Source organism: Helianthus annuus, chromosome 2, assembly GCF_002127325.2.
Source record: "Helianthus annuus cultivar XRQ/B chromosome 2, HanXRQr2.0-SUNRISE, whole genome shotgun sequence".
NCBI classification, from domain to species: domain Eukaryota; kingdom Viridiplantae; phylum Streptophyta; class Magnoliopsida; order Asterales; family Asteraceae; genus Helianthus; species Helianthus annuus.
In genome coordinates, this window is record NC_035434.2 from 65,999,384 (window position 1) to 66,015,684 (window position 16,301).

Genomic DNA, 16,301 nt, shown 5'->3' on the forward strand with positions numbered 1-16,301 from the left:
AAGTTTACGTTTTACATTTTTGCGCTAAAAAGTTTACGTTTTACGTTTTAAGTTAAAAGTTCAAAAAGTTTACGTTTTCTGTTAAAAAGTTTACGTTTTACGTTAAAAAGTTTATGTTTTACGTTATACGTTAAAAAGTTTACGTTTTATGTTAAAAAGTTTACGTTTTACGTTAAAAAGTTTACGTTTTTACGTTTTACGTTAAAAAGTTTACGTTTTACGTTAAAAACTTTACGTTAAAAAAGTTTACATTTTACGTTAAAAAGTTTACGGTTAAATTTTTTTTTACAAAAACTATTTTACACAAAACGAACACACCCAAAAATCACAACTCGGTATGTCTCTCGGATAGATTGAACTTAATCATCGACCAGAAAAAAATATAAAAAACCCAACAACAAAAATCAAAACAAATGTGTGGATCTTGAAAAAAACGGGGTTTGGCTCAAAGTTTCCAATAATCAAGGCTGCAAAGTGAGGTTGCAGGTTCAAAAACCTACCTTCCACCATCCTTTGCCGCGCCATCCTTATAAATTGTCGGGAAAATTGTTTCGAACTATCACTGCCAATCTAAACCCCCCAATATCAAAAACACAAATCAATCCAAAAAGATCAAAAAACACCAGCACCAACGGGCACCATCGGCACCACTTGCAATCGGTCACCTGTAAAACAATCGACATCGAAACCTATAAACAGTCTACAAAAATGAACTGTTGCCACCAGAATAGTATAGTCCTGCACTTTATGTTATCACCCATAACAAAAATACTTACAACCCAATAAGGCATGTTATGAACAAGACCCGAACATGAGCTAAGAATCATTTGGGAAGATATAGCAAAAAGGCCTAAGAAAGAAATTAATGAAATACTCAGAGGACCACGGGATTTGATAAGGCAAGACAACACAATAGTTTCTGGATGGGCCATTGCTATTTTACTTCAAAATCTCATTTATGAGCATGTTGCCAAAATGAAATAAGAAACTCTAGTAAGACAGATCAAGCTTTGGAACTACAAAACATCATTTTGGGGTATATTGCTAACCCCTATTACGAAACCCAGATGATAATCAAGTGACCTAGACAGAAAAGATCAAGCTCCATCACCGCCGCCGACCAACTCCCACCAACCACCTCCCCACCACCGTCTTCCGAAGAACCACCTCCCACCACCGTCTTCCGTCGCCGACCAAGCACATCCCACCACCGTCCTTCGCCACCGACCAAGCACCTCCCACCACCGTCTTCCACCGCCAGAGCATAGCTTGGTCTTGATCCTGGCCATCAACATCATAACATCACCCCCTGTTCTGAGATCTGGTTATTTTTTTTGATGTCACTTGGTGAACAAAGTTTGAGAGAGAGAGAGAGAGAGGAGATAAGATTTTAAAATTGTGATGTGATAAAAAAAGTCTGTAGACTTTAATGAGGCAGACAAAGAGATAGAGATGACATTTCGAGTAAATGACAAAAATACCCTTAAATGTATAAAATAATAATGCATAAGTGGCAAAGTCTGATTGGTGGAAAGTGGTTCTCACGGTTCTTACAACTGGGAGTGGTTTTCATTTTAGCGGATCCCTATATATATATATATATATATATATATATATATATATATGTATATATATATAGGGTCAGGATTTAGAGAGAACGGTGAAAAGTGTGAGAACGGTGAGAACGATTTTGGTGGTGACATGTGGTATTGATGTTAAATTACACTAAGGGGTAATATTGTCAAAAAAATCCACTCACATGAACTGGGTGTTCAAAATAAAACGCCATAAAAACACCCAATTCAGAAAAAGCCAACACTCAAAAGCTATTTTTTAAGCTATAATTTACAACAGCCCAAAAAAACCATTTTTTGAACGCCTTAAAACACTCAAAGGCTATTTTTTTGAGCTATAATTTACAACAGCTCAAAAAAACCATTTTTTTGAACGCCATAAAAAAAGCTATTTTTTGAGCTATAAATTACAACAGCTAAAAAAAACCATTTTTTTGAGCCAGCTCCTAGTTAAAACGCCATAACAAAAAAAAGCTATATTTTCAGTGTGCAAAGTGTAACTTATAGTGTGAATAAGTGTGAACACAAGTATTTAATTAGTTTTTTTGAGCCAGCTCCTCGTTAAAACGCCATAACAAAAAGATTATATTTTCAGGGTCCAAAGTGTAACTTATAGTTTGAACACAAGTATTTAATTAGTTTCAAGCCAGCTCCTTGTTAAAACGCCATAACAAAAAAAGCTATATTTTCAGGGTCCAAAGTGTAACTTATAGTGTGAACAAGTGTAAACAAGTGTGAACACAAGTATTTAATTAGTTTCATCATACACGCAGCTTTGGGGGAATGTGATTGGAAATAAAAGAATTCATACTCCAATGAAGACACACAGAGCTCCCTGTTAAAACGCCATAACAAAAAAAAATCAACTTTTTTGAGCTATAACAACAGCTCAAAACACCCATTTTTTTAGCCACCCGCCTAAATTAATAGTTTTGAGCTTAGAAAAATCATAATTTGTACTGTAAAAATACCGTAAAACACGCAGTTCAGAAAAACACCATGAAAAACTTAGTTGAAAACGCCATAAAACACTCAGTTCAGAAAAACGCCATGAAAATACCTAGTTAAACGCCATAAAAACACCTAGTTCAGAAAAACGCCATGAAAATACCTAGTCTAAAACGTCATAAAACACCCAGTTCAGAAAAATGCTATAAAACCCAGTTAATTTTTTTTTTCGAAAAGTATATCAATAGTATACTCATTGGAAAGATAAAAAAACACTGAGTTTTATGGTGTAATTTTTTTCGAAAAATAATCACGTATAAAAAAGTTATTGTCGTTTAAATATGATGGGGGAAAATGACATGTGATTAGCATGTGCACCTTTGTTTGGATCTTCCTAATTTACCCCTCCTGGTAGTTCCAAGAGCCCTATTATTTACAAAAATACCACCGCATCAATCTCAGCCACAAACCACTAAGATCTTGTGGCTGAGAATCGTTCTCACCGTTCTCACACTTTGAGGCGTTCTTTCCTGATCCTGTTTCTATATATATATATATATATATATATATATATATATATATATATATATATTTTAAATATAGCATAACAGTAAGATACAGATATGGGTAACATACATTGGGAATTTAAAATTCGTTAAATAACATAAAAATCATAATAGACATATTAAGATTTTATGTTTACATAAGATATTAATTTCCTAACACAAATGTTTAAGGTTTAGGTATTGGAAGAATACCTAAAGGGCTTAAATAAGTGGCATAGCTCTGATACCACCTTCTGTCACAACCCATGAACCCACCCTGGGAGCAGGAGTCGTGAGCCAGTCAGATGGTATCGGTGTTTATTAGTTTGCCAGTGGAAATTTTCATCAGGACCGTAGTTAGGAAATATTTTTATCAGAGTTAAACACCAAGATGTTTAAAAGAGATAAATGGGATAAAACCCAAGTTTTGCAGATAATACATTTATAATAAATAAGTGGGACAAAACCCGATTTTCATTTTAGTACATTTATAGGGAGTAACCCTAATTATTGAAAACAATTCTCCTTTTTAATTTGGTAATTTTTATGGCCACTTTTCTAAGCCTTCAGTGCTCTCCAGCTGGCTTTTATTGGCTTCATACTAAGTTATCTGAAACATGTGTTTAAAACATTTTATCAGCAAGAAATACTGGTGAGTGAATCCCAGTTTAATCAAAAACAAGTTTTATTATTGTACAGCATTGAGGGCGATCTCGCAATTACATTTGTTTATATTTCTACCTTAATTACCACCCACGGTACTGTCAATCCATGACTGGTGGTCATGTTACTACTCACAGTGTAGTAACAAATTTTGTATACAAAACCCCAATATACCGACGATAATTGTAGAATACAAATACTGAATCACTGTTAATTATAATTTAAAACAATTGAGGTTTTGTAAAAACAGTTACAAAAAGAAGGATTACTCACATTGCTAATTTGGGTATTTCCTTGTGACTTCCTGGTTATAAGATTTACAAGAATAAAATATTTAACAAATTATCAACTTTCATGTACCAACACAGACTCCCCTACAATCAATATACAATCAGAGATTAACAATGATCATTTAACAAATTTCTTTTTCTCTGAAAAATTTTTTAAGCAAATTCTCCCAAACCTGTTCATCATGTTCAGCACTCGGAATTTTGAAAATCAGCTCTTCAATATCAGTTGTCGAAAATCTTTTTGGATTTTTCAAAATTTTATGCTAAAACACACTGAAAATCTTTTTGAAATTTTGTGAAAGAAAGTAAAAGACACCACTTGTAGAATCAGAAGAAAACAGAAATGAAATATTTACAAACAATATTTTTGTGAGTCTGTGTAAGAGGATCATATCAGTTTATGAGACAAATCAACAACACCGTTAAGCTTTAAACATTTTAAATTTTAAACGATTCACTTAGATTGTCAGTATACTGGTCCACTTTAAATTTTCACACAGAGTTCAACTGTTTCGAGATACGAGATTAATGTTTTAATCACTTAAACTTATTCGCGTGTTCCCACCTCAGAATATACTCCCGTATCCAGATCCCAATATTCAGTCTTACAGGTGAGTATACCTAGATGATATCTGTAAGGGGTTAGGTGCGAAACCGTGAGAGCTCAGGTCAGAACCTCCGTTCAGCAGAGAGATGACGGCTCGACTTTTGGTGGGTCCCCTTTAGAGGATCTTCTTTACAACAGCAACGACTATCAATTTTATTGTTTCATCGATTTGCTGAGGGCGGCGCTTTTTCAAGCATTTGCAGAAAGTATTATCCGGGGACTAGGTCAGTACTTCCATACAGCAGAAGTCCCGAGATAATACCCCAGATATCACTAAGCATAAAGACCTAGTATCTCAGAATAAGGGACCTTTCAAACAAGATTTCGGGGGTTACCCATATATCCGAGAGATGTTACCCACGAATTAAGCAAGTTTGAAATTTAAGTTTATATCTCGTCACAGTTTATTAAATGTGCAAAAACCTACTGACACATCATCAGTGAGACCGTTTATCACTATTTAACTTTCCAATTCTTTAGCATGCCGTGATCGTCCACTGATGTACTATCATTTCCTCTTTTATACAACAAAACTCATTTTTGATTTTATCATGTTTTTGTCTTTTTCAAATTTTCTAATGTTTTTGGATTTTCTGTGAAATTTTTACTCCCCCTAAAATGCAAACACATTAAAAAAATTTGAAAACTATCTAAACTCTTGACCCACTTGAAGAAACAAAATAAAAAACAAACTGTACAAATAAAATGACAACTGATATCAAATCACTTCAAATCGCCATCCACTTGGCATAAACAATCAGAACTCCCCCTCTCAACAAACCATTTTCTCATTTAGATTTCAAAACACTTAAGTTTGTTTTAATCAAAATGATTTTTCCGGAAAATGAGTTTGTTTTTACCACTTGTAGATTTACCACTTGTTAAGTACGGGGATATGATTCATCATCTTGTTCATCTATTTATCATGTATAGTAAATCAAGTACAATTTAATGTCCCTGATTTACCATTTGCAATTAAGCAACCTCTGTACCATTTGAAGAAAACACACTACCAATTGTAGGAATATCACATCTACACAACCATTTACCAATCAGGATGCCGATTCCTGCTTTGCACTTACCAACCTGGAAGCTCCGGCGTAGTCCTTCAACCTGTAAAATTTTAACACTATCAAAAACTTTTCAAACAACCTCTTTAAACATGAAAGATGCCGATTCCTGATCCACAATTACAAACTTGGGATCTCCGGCATAGTCAGGTGTTTAATCAAACATAACATCCGCCCAAGCCTAACCAGCCTTGGGTGATTTTGGAACACATCTGTCCCACCAACACTTTGACTTATAAAACTCTTTAGCACCCTTAACCTTTCTATCAACCATCTTCCCGAAAATGTGCTTGACTTTCCCGTTGAAAGCCTTCTCAACATCAAATTCTCCCTTATCAGTAAAGAATTGATTTGAGATCTCTACTTTTCCCACTTTCTTCATCAAATTTTCCTTTAACAATTTAGGAAAATTTTCATCGTTCACCTCTGGAACGGAAATCACAATCTTTTTATCAACCAAAGACTCCTCTGATTTTATGGAATCAGATTCATTGTCAAAACTACTTTCTGTTTTTACAATCCATTTTTGCTTACTCAAATCACCTCTTATTTTGTAAAAACGTTTTGAACTTTCACCTTTTTCAGAACTTGAATTTTCAAACAATTTACCATTTTTCACGAATTGTTCTTTTTTTATCAACACAAATCTTTTTCAAATTTGAATTAGAAGAAACTCCCTGTTTTTGGTAATTGGTCTTGGGACAATTCCAAGCTATGTGACCAATTTTTTGACATTTGAAACAGATTCTTCTGTCAACTCTCTCAGCAAACTTTCTCACATTCTTCTTCACTTCAGCAAGAAACTCTTGATTTGACTGCTTCCATAATGGTTTCTTCTGTTCATCCTCTGAGCTTCCTCCTGAAACAAATTTTGTTTTTGGTTTATAAGTTTTCTGATTTTTATAATTTTCTGACGAACTAAAACCAAGACCTTTCTTTTTGAGATTACCATTATGGTTTGGTTTCTTTTGGAAATTATAACCATAACCGTAACCCATTTTCTTGTTTACTCTTTGTTGAATTCTTGAAGTGTAAGGTTTAGGTTTTGCAGAAAGATTTAAATCTTTTATTTCAGAAATATTAATTTCTGTTAATTTGAAAACCTTTTTGATCATTTTAGTTTTAACACTTCTTATTGGGAATTCCTCATCAGAATATAATTTGTCTGAATCATTCAACGTATATGCTACTTTGACTGATCCATCATTCAAATTAGATTTTGATAACAAGAATTCTTTATTGTAAGCCCTTTTAACCGATGAACTCGGACTCTTCTCAGACGAACTCGAACTATCTGATTTAGACTCCGACTTTGACTCTTCATCCATATCCAACACCTGATCGACAACTCTCTTAACTAACTCAGACTCATGATCAGTGTCAGACGCTGTGAATGTAACATCAATATTATCTGGTAATTCATCAGCGATTTCAGACTTTAATTTGATGTTTAGAGCCTTGTCTACTTGTTCCTCGTTTGGTTTCCTGGGGGAATAACTCTCAAAGATAGGAGGCGGACATCTGTTATACTTGACACTTTGTGGCTTACCAGTATCCTCTTCTTTTTCTTTCTTCTTCTTGAAAGCTTTAAGACCTGCAACAGTAGGATAAACCCGATCAATCAGATAATCACAAGTAGTATAACTCAAAAGTAATCGGTTAATCCTTTCACTCTCAATTTTCTCAAGTTCCAGCTCCTTCTTCAGCTTAGCACAATCTTCGGTGTAATAATTAATGACACTTTGCTTTGTCATCAAAGTTGCACTCATCTTGTCATTTGCTTTTTCAATTTCTGCATTCGTTCTCTTCAAACTGTCAACTGTCTTGTTCAATACGTCGTATGACTCTTTCACATACTTCACATCAGACAGTAGATCTTCCTTAATCTTCTCTAAATCAGCAATCTTTTTATCTTTTTCTTCACAAACTTTGCAAGACTCTGAACATTTCTCACAAGGCTTTGTAACTTCAACTACCTTTTCAACTATCTTTTCAACTTCGACAGTCTTTTCAACTTCAACAAGCTTCTCGACTTCAACAATCTTTTCTATTTCGACAATCTTTTCAACAATTTTCTCAACTTCCACAAGTTTTTCTAGTTCAACTTTAGTTTCTACAGCTTCAGTCTTCGCCTTTTCATCAGCGAGTAGCTTTGCTGCTTCTAGCTCTCTCTGCAATCGAGCAATCTTCTTCTGATTCAGCAACTCAACTTTATCTGCATAGAAAAAATTAAAACTGTCAGGATCAATGCTTTTTCTACATTTGTTAAGATACTCTTCCTCATCATCCGTATCAACATCACTTCCAAGATCTGGAAATATCGGAATCCTTTTCTGACAATCCTCATGTTGATCCAGAATCCTGGTAACAAGTGCCACATCAGGTTTAGTTTCACTAGGTATATACTTGTCCCAGCTAAACCCCTGTGCAACAACCTCATCACTTTGATCTATTATCCCAAAATAAGCTTTCCTATTGGCTTCTTCAATCATTTTCCCATGAGCAGTTTGCGGTTCCTTTTGTTGAGATTGTTGATTGATTTGATGAAAGATTGATTTCTGATAATAATTGCTCTTTTCTTGACTTCCAGTTGACTCTTGGTTCTTACATTCCCGTTTAAAGTGACCTTTTCCCTTACATCGGAAGCAAGTAACCTTTGACTTGTCAAAACCAAGTGGAGAGGTAGCCATTCCTCGAAACTCGTCTCTGCCAGTAATCTGTTGAAATTTTTCAGCTCTCCTGCAGGCACTGGCTAAGCACCACTTCACATCCATCAGCTCAAGCTCTTCTGCATCGATTTGGTCGTAATCTTCCTTTGTGAGCATCGGATTACCAATTCTTCCAGCAATCAAACTTTCATACGACTCTAACATGGCGACAAGAGATGCCATGTGTTGCTTTGCCACTTCAGGAGAAAGATGTTGACCATTCTGAATGTTCAAGCTCACATTACACTGTAGATTTGTAGAATTTTGCTTCTGAGGGCTAGGTGTGTTGCTGTTTGGATCAAAGCTTGAGAATGATGAAGTAGATCCACCACTTTGAGTTGTAGTACTTGCATTTGGACTTGCAGAACCATCAGCACTGAATGCAGTACTAATCTTTGGACTTTAACTGGGAGTAGCCTCAAATTTGTTCCTCGATAGTACAGACTGACATCTTGCTTAGCATTTGGATTTGTCATTATAGCAGTCTTCTGAATATCCAGCTCCTGTTCTTCAATCTTCTGGATAAACTAAGCCAAGTTCATACTCTCAGTCTTCCTCATGAGTTTCACAATCATCAGATAAGTTCCCCACTTCTGTTGGGGGTAAAGCCTCTGCTAACTTATCAGCCCACTCATCATCATCTTTCTGAATATGGAATCTTCCTATTTCTAGAACCAGATGACAGTATCTATCTATTGTCTGTTTGGTTGTTTCATGATCAAAGGCAGTAAACATGTCAAATGACTTCTTCAATAAGGCTTTCTTGTTTTTGATCATATCAGCACTCCCTCTGAATTTCTGAATTAATGCCCCCCCAGATTGATCTAGCAGTTCCGTTATGTTGAAGTAAGACGAAGATGTCTTCTTTAACTGCTTGCTGTAAAATGCTGATCATCATCTTTTCACTAGTATATTTCAGCTTGTCAGCTTCTGTAAAATCATTGAAATCCTTTTCCAACCCACGCTCGTTCTTTGGTCTCTCATAGTCTTTCAGCAGTGAGCACCAAGCATCGAATCTGTAAGCTTGAACCCAATTCTCAAATCGGTTTTTCCAACCCTGAAAATCCTCAATATACATCAACTTTGGTGGTTTCTGATTAGTACCCATTTCATTTTCACTGTATACAGTCTCAGCAGCAGTGACAAGTGCAACCGGTGTCGCAAAAGCATTGTAAAACTCTTCAGCCATGGTTCGATAACACGTTTTCCAATAACTGTCAATTACGAGCGAAATAGCAACTTAGGATGTAATCACAGGTTATTTGGAGCGAAATTAGGTCTACTGGGGCGAAATCAGGACTCTTGGGGCGAAATCAGGTCACTTGGGGCGAAATCAGGTCTCTTAGGGCAAAATCAGGTGTTCCAAAAGGCGAAATCAGATCTCTTGGAGCGAAATCAGGTCTCTTGGGGCGAAATCAGGTGTTCCAAAAGGCAGAAATCAGAGAATGTCCATATGAGCGAAATCAATTCGAAGGGCAATTTGGTCCATTTTTACTTTGAATTTCAATCTCAAACTTTCAAGGATTTGTTATTGTCCAATTTTCTATGATCTGTGAAATTTTGGTCCGATTCTAACCGTGAAATCTTCCTGAACAGATAAAAGAAGGTGTAGAAGACAGAGAATGAAGCTGTAATGGCAAGAACTCCTCAACCTGAGCTCTGACACCACTTGTAGGATCGTGTGCTGACTCGAACGAGTCAATCAGAGGTGTTCTAATCTGTTTCAGGTGCGGAATAACAAGAAACAGACACGAAAAACAGCTTGTTCTACTAAATCTTGCCTTGTATATTGATTTCACACTGATTACAAGTCAAACGGCACATCGGCAGCAGTTCGTTACCGGAAACAAGACCTCTTCAACTGATTTCGCCCAAGGGGTATATATAGGGGATAGGGTTTCGCCAATAGTGACATCAGACCATAAAAGCGAAATCAGACAATGTGATTTCCCACATAGTGACATGTCCATATGTGTGAAATCAACTTTCTGATTTCCCACATAGTGACATGACCATGTATGTGAAATCAACTTATCCTGATTTCCCACATAGTGACATGTCCATATATGTGAAATCAACATTCTTGAGAAATCACAACTACTACTCTATATTCCCGTACAATGTGCCCTGATCTAACATTCTAAGTCTAAGACTCGATACAAGACGAAGTCGACAGATGTATACACCAACATGGTGCTTAACTATAGACTAGGTTAAAAGCATGGCAATTTTCCTAATTCCCTATAGTTATGGCTCTGATACCAATTTGTCACACCCCAACCGATGGCGGAAACATCGGAGTGAGATGAACGAGATTGCTCGAGACTTCATAACACTAAAGATGACATGTATTTAATAATAAATTTTATTTAATTACTAAGATGAATTACATTGTTTGAAATAGAAATACAACAAGTTTGAAACGAACAAATTATAACAATTATCGAATGACTAAACTAATAATCACAATTTAAGTTTGGTGCGTTTCTAGGCATCTTACTAAGATCCGTGCATCATCATCATCATAATCCTGCAACAGGTATTAAAGTATAGTTCAGTACGAAAGTGTTGGCGACTATACAAGTTGTGAGTACTAGCATATAATAATAAAAGTTTAAACAATCCACATAGCAAACTTAGTTATCAAGATTAATGTATAAACTGGCATGTGAATAAACAAGTCAACCCAAAGTTTACCCAAGTATGAATGAATGACTTAACATGACCTCACGAACACGGGCGATGCGTTACTCCTATAGCGCTATACATGTTAAGGGTAGGCTCGTACGAAGTTTATAACAAGTTTATCACAAAAAGAAGAAACCCAGTATAACGAATCAAGTATAACGTATTAGAATGTATGTATTGGATTGTTTGTATGATTGCATAAAAGTATGTTTGACGAGTGTGTTTTGTATATGTACACATATTACACCAAAAAGCGTAAAAAACGGTAAAAAGGGTGTCAAGTATACTCACAAGTTTGCAAAAGCTTTCCGATTATCCATGTATTGACGAGTTGATGAGGATAGGAGAATGAAGGTGTTCGGGTGTTTGGAGTTTATGGAAAGTTTGGATTCGGAATTAAGTATAAAAGTATTTGTATGCAAAAGTATATCCCATCTAGACACTCGTTTGGACACTAAGTTTTAAAGTGTTTTCATGGGTCCTAACATACCCATTAGAATCACAAACGAGTAATAAAGAACAAAGATAATATAACTTATATTCGCAACGTGTAATCATGATCCGATTAACATCAAGAATTCAGTTACGTTTTAATTTATATATATATATATATAGTAGGGTTCCTGCGGAAAGTGTGTTTTTCCTAGAAAGTCTAGGAAGCAATAAGAACGCGACATGTGGTATTGAAGGATTTTAACTAAAAGGGCAATTGTGTAACTTGAATATTATTTTAATTATGGATTATTTTATTAGGATAACTAACTAACCAGAAAATTATGGAAACTAAATATTCCATTTAAATCAAATTGACAGTTTCAATTTAAATCATACAAGACGCTGTGTTTCTTGACAATGTGTTTTAACAGCAAGCAGATTTCTTGACGCTGTGTTTTAACAGCAAGCAGATTTCTTGACGCTGTGTTTTAACAGCAAGCAGATTGCTGGAGGATTCTTGACACTGTGTTTTAACAGCAAGCAGATTTCTTGACATTGTGTTTTAACAACAAGCAGATTTCCTTGACACTGTGTTTTAACAACAAGCAGATTTCTTGACGTTGTGTTTTAACAGCAAGCAGATTGCTGGAGGATTCTTGGCACTGTGTTTTAACAGCAAGCAGATTGCTGGAGGATTCTTGACACTGTGTTTTAACAGCAAGCATATTTCTTGACATTGTGTTTTAACAGCAAGCAGATTGTTGGACACACTATCAGTGTCTTCGTCTTCAACACAACCCAGTGTCGTCGTCTTCAACACACTGTCATCATCAACATTAAAATGGTAAAACACATAAACCTTAAAACACACTGCCATCATCAACATATTCAGATGTCATTTTAAAACACAATTACATCTGTAGGTACTGCCATCTAAACGTCTGTAGGTAACCCCAATTACATCTAGAGCCCACTCTAAGATGTCAAGCATTGAGGTCCATTGACTAAAAATAAGAACCCGATTCAATGATAGATAAAAAAAATTGAAACAAGTATGAAAAACAACAACCGGTAGGGAAACATCACCGGCCGACCAACGATTCCGACTACTGTTTGAACGACAACCGTCAGCAACATCAACAACACTGATCAACTGTCAAACAGAAGGCGTGCCTGATGACGTCATGATCGGCTTATACCTCGAAGGAACCGATATATGACCAATCGGAGAAGAATATTTGCAGGAAATATGGTTGGTTCTTCTTTGGTTGCGGTTAGGGAGAGAGAGAGAGAGAGAGAAAGAGGGGAAATCCCATGATTTTAGGGATTGGTTATTGATATGGCAGTTGTAGGATCGTTTGCTGACCCGAACGAGTCGTTCAGAGGTTGTCTCTTGCGTTTCAGATGCGGAATAATAAGAAATGCAAGTAGATATAGCTTGTTCTTCCTCCTAACTGCTTGTTTTATTGATTTGAAACGTTTTACAGCTCAATCGTCACACCGGTAGAGCTTCGGCGTGGAATCCGACAACTACTCTACTGAATCGCTCATGACTACATCTATATATAGGCAGTTGGGTCCGCTTATGTGTCACATGACCATAAGAGCGGACCACACTAGTCCACATAAGCGGACCAATCCTGCCAAAAGAGCGAACCTAGTACACTATGTCCCTATGAGCGAACCTAGCATATAAAACCTATACAGACTCCTGTTTTCTCGTATTACGTTATGTAAGACCTGATCCTAGACACCTAGACGCAATTAACAGATGTAGTGCACTAACAGACTCCCCCTCAGATGTTGATGGAGTCGCCAATACACCCTGACAACGAAACTGTGTCTTTATATCTTCAGTCTAGATCAGTCTCTGGGCTTTCTCCCCTTTTTAATCTTCAGACTCCCCTCTCGATTTACTGGCATTCTTTTGTTCTTCAGTAACATTTTCAGGATCGTTGTCTGGCTTTAAAACACTCTAATTCTCTTGATCAGATCTATTGATTCCTTAAGTTCATCAGCATCAACGGTATACATGATCTTCAGGATCAGAATCTGACTCTATTCATTCTTTCAGAATTGATTCCCAGGATTGAAACTTGGCTCTCTTCCATCAGAGATCTTCAGGAATCGAAACCTGGCTACCTGCACAATCTCAACCCTGAAATAAATTTCTTTCACAAATGTTTCAAATAACTCTGCACCAATATTTGACTCTCATATCCACTAAACAAACATATAATCACATTAACTCAGATTTTCTCTCAAATATCTATGATGAACCACTTGAAGAAGGTTAAATTTAACAAAAACAGTTAGATTTACACAAACACTCCCCCTCAAATGCTGCTCATCATGTTTAGCACTTGGAATTTTGAAAATCAGTTCTCCAACATCAGCTGTCGAAAATCTTTTTGACTTTTTCAAAAATTATGCTAAAACACACACAAAATCTTTTTGGATTTTTCTGAGAGATATTATCTGATACTACTAGTAAACACAATCATATAGAAATGTAATATTTACAAACAATATTTTTGTGAGCTTGTGCAAGAGGATCATATCAGTTTTTGAGACCAATCACTAACACCATTAAGCTTGATTTCATTTTAAGCTTTAAACAATTTACCTAGATTGTCAGTATGTTTGTCCTCTTAAATTCTCAACACAAATTTCAATTGATTCGAGATACGTTATTAATGTTTTAAAGACTTAAACTTAATTGTGTATCACTCCACTTGAATATACTCCTGTATCCAGATCCCAAATATTCAGTCTTACAGGTGAGTATACCACAGATGATATCTGTAAAGGGGTTAGGTGCGAAACCGTGAGAGCTCAGGTCAGAACTTCCGTTCAGCAGAGAGATGACGGCTCGACTTTTGGTGGGTCCCCTTTAGAGGATCTTTTTTACAACAGCAATGACTATCAATTTTATTGTTTAATCAGATTGCTGAGGGCGGCGCTTATGTTTCAAAGCTTTAGCAGAAAGTATTATCCGGAGACTAGGTCAGAACTTCCATTCAGCATAAGTCCCGGGATAATACCCCAGATATCACTGAGTATAAAGACCTAGTATCTCAGAATATGGGACCTTTCAAACAAGATTTCGGGGGTTACCCATATATCCAAGAATAGTTACCCACGAATCAAGCAAGTTTGAATTTAGGTTTATATCTCGTTTCAACTTACTAAATGTGTGAAAATCTACTGACACATCCGCAGTAAGATCGTTTATCACATTTTAACTTTACATTTCTTTAGCGTGCCGTGATAGCCTACTGATGTACTATCATTTCCTCTTTTTCGCAACAAAAACTCATTTTTTGGATTTTATCATGTTTTTGACTTTTTCAAATTTTCAAATGTTTTTGGATTTTCTAAAATTTCCCTACTCCCCCTAAAATGCAAACACATTTCAAAGGAAATTTGAAAATAAAAGACTCTTGACTCACAAGAAACATGAAAAGTAAAACAAACTGTACAGAAACTTGACAACTGACATCGAATCACATCAAATCGCCATTCACTAGGCATAAACAATCAGAACTCCCCCTATCACAAACCATTTTCTCATTTAGATTTCAAAACACTTAAGTTTGTTTTAATCAAAATGATTTTTTCGGAAAATGAATTTGTGTTGATAAAAACCATTTGTAGGTTTATCATTTTTAAAACAGGGATGTGGTTCATCATCTTGTGCTTCTCTTGCCATGTATAGTAAATCAAGTACAATATAATGTCCCTGATTTACCATTTGCCTTTTAGAACCTTCTGTACCACTTGTAAAAATACAAACATCTCAAAATATAACCACAAATACCACTTGTAAGATCAAGATTACCACTTGTAGGAATGTTACATCTACATCACCATTTTACCAATCAGGATGCCGATTCCTGCTTCACAATTACCAACCTGGAAGCTCCGGCGTAGTCCTTTCACCTGCAAAATCCAAAACACTATTCAAATTCTTTGAAACAAACTATTCAAACACTAGAAAGATGCCGATTCCTGATCCACGATATAAACTTGGGATCTCCGGCATAGTCCTTCGACTATCATGGGAAACAGACTTCCATCCAAGTCTTCTCAGACTTGATGGCCTTCAGCTCTTGAGCCGTAGGATTGTATGTTGCCTTTTTCGTAGCATAAAAATCTTTTACTCCCTTAGCTCTCCCACTCAACATTTTCCCAAAAATCTTTTTAACATTCCCGTTGAATGTTTTCTCGACATCAAAATCATTCTTTTCTTTGTAGAACTGATTCGAAATATCAGTTTTTCCAACTTTCTTTTTCACTTCTTCAAACTTCAATGATGGAAACTCTTCATCATTCACTAAAATTTTCTCCTCAACCTGTGGCTTTTCTGGCTTTGTGGAACCAGATTCATCGCCGACATTTACTTCACCATTCTTCGCAATCCACACCTGGTTGTCTTTTCCTTTCTTTTTGTAAAACTTCTTTTCCGAACACTCGCCAACCTCAAATTTTGAATTTTCAAAAATTTTAGGTCTATTGGTTGGTGTGTCAACATCAACAACTTTCTCTTTCAACTTCTGAGAAACTCCCTGTTTTGATTTGTCATTATTCGAACAATTCCATGCAATATGACCAGCTTCATTGCATCTATAACAAGTTCTAGTTTCTCTTTTATAACATATATCAGCTCCAATCTTCTTTCTCTCAGCAAGGAACTCTTTATTAGACTGTCTCCAGAATGGTTTCTGCTGTTCCTCCTCAGCACTTCCACCTGACACAAATTCCGATTTTGTT

General features: G+C 36.0%; 1 protein-coding gene across 1 annotated transcript in view; it reads right to left on the bottom strand.

Moving 5' to 3' along the window:
* The window catches only part of LOC118485013 (caldesmon-like), a 51,792-nt gene extending 42,198 nt beyond the window's left edge, over positions 1 to 9,594 (bottom strand). Inside the window, exon 1 of the mRNA XM_035981214.1 lies at positions 9,462 to 9,594. Coding sequence (XP_035837107.1) covers positions 9,462 to 9,594 — 133 coding nt within the window. The remainder of the gene's footprint in view (positions 1 to 9,461) is intronic.
* Positions 9,595 to 16,301: the final 6,707 nt, after the last annotated feature.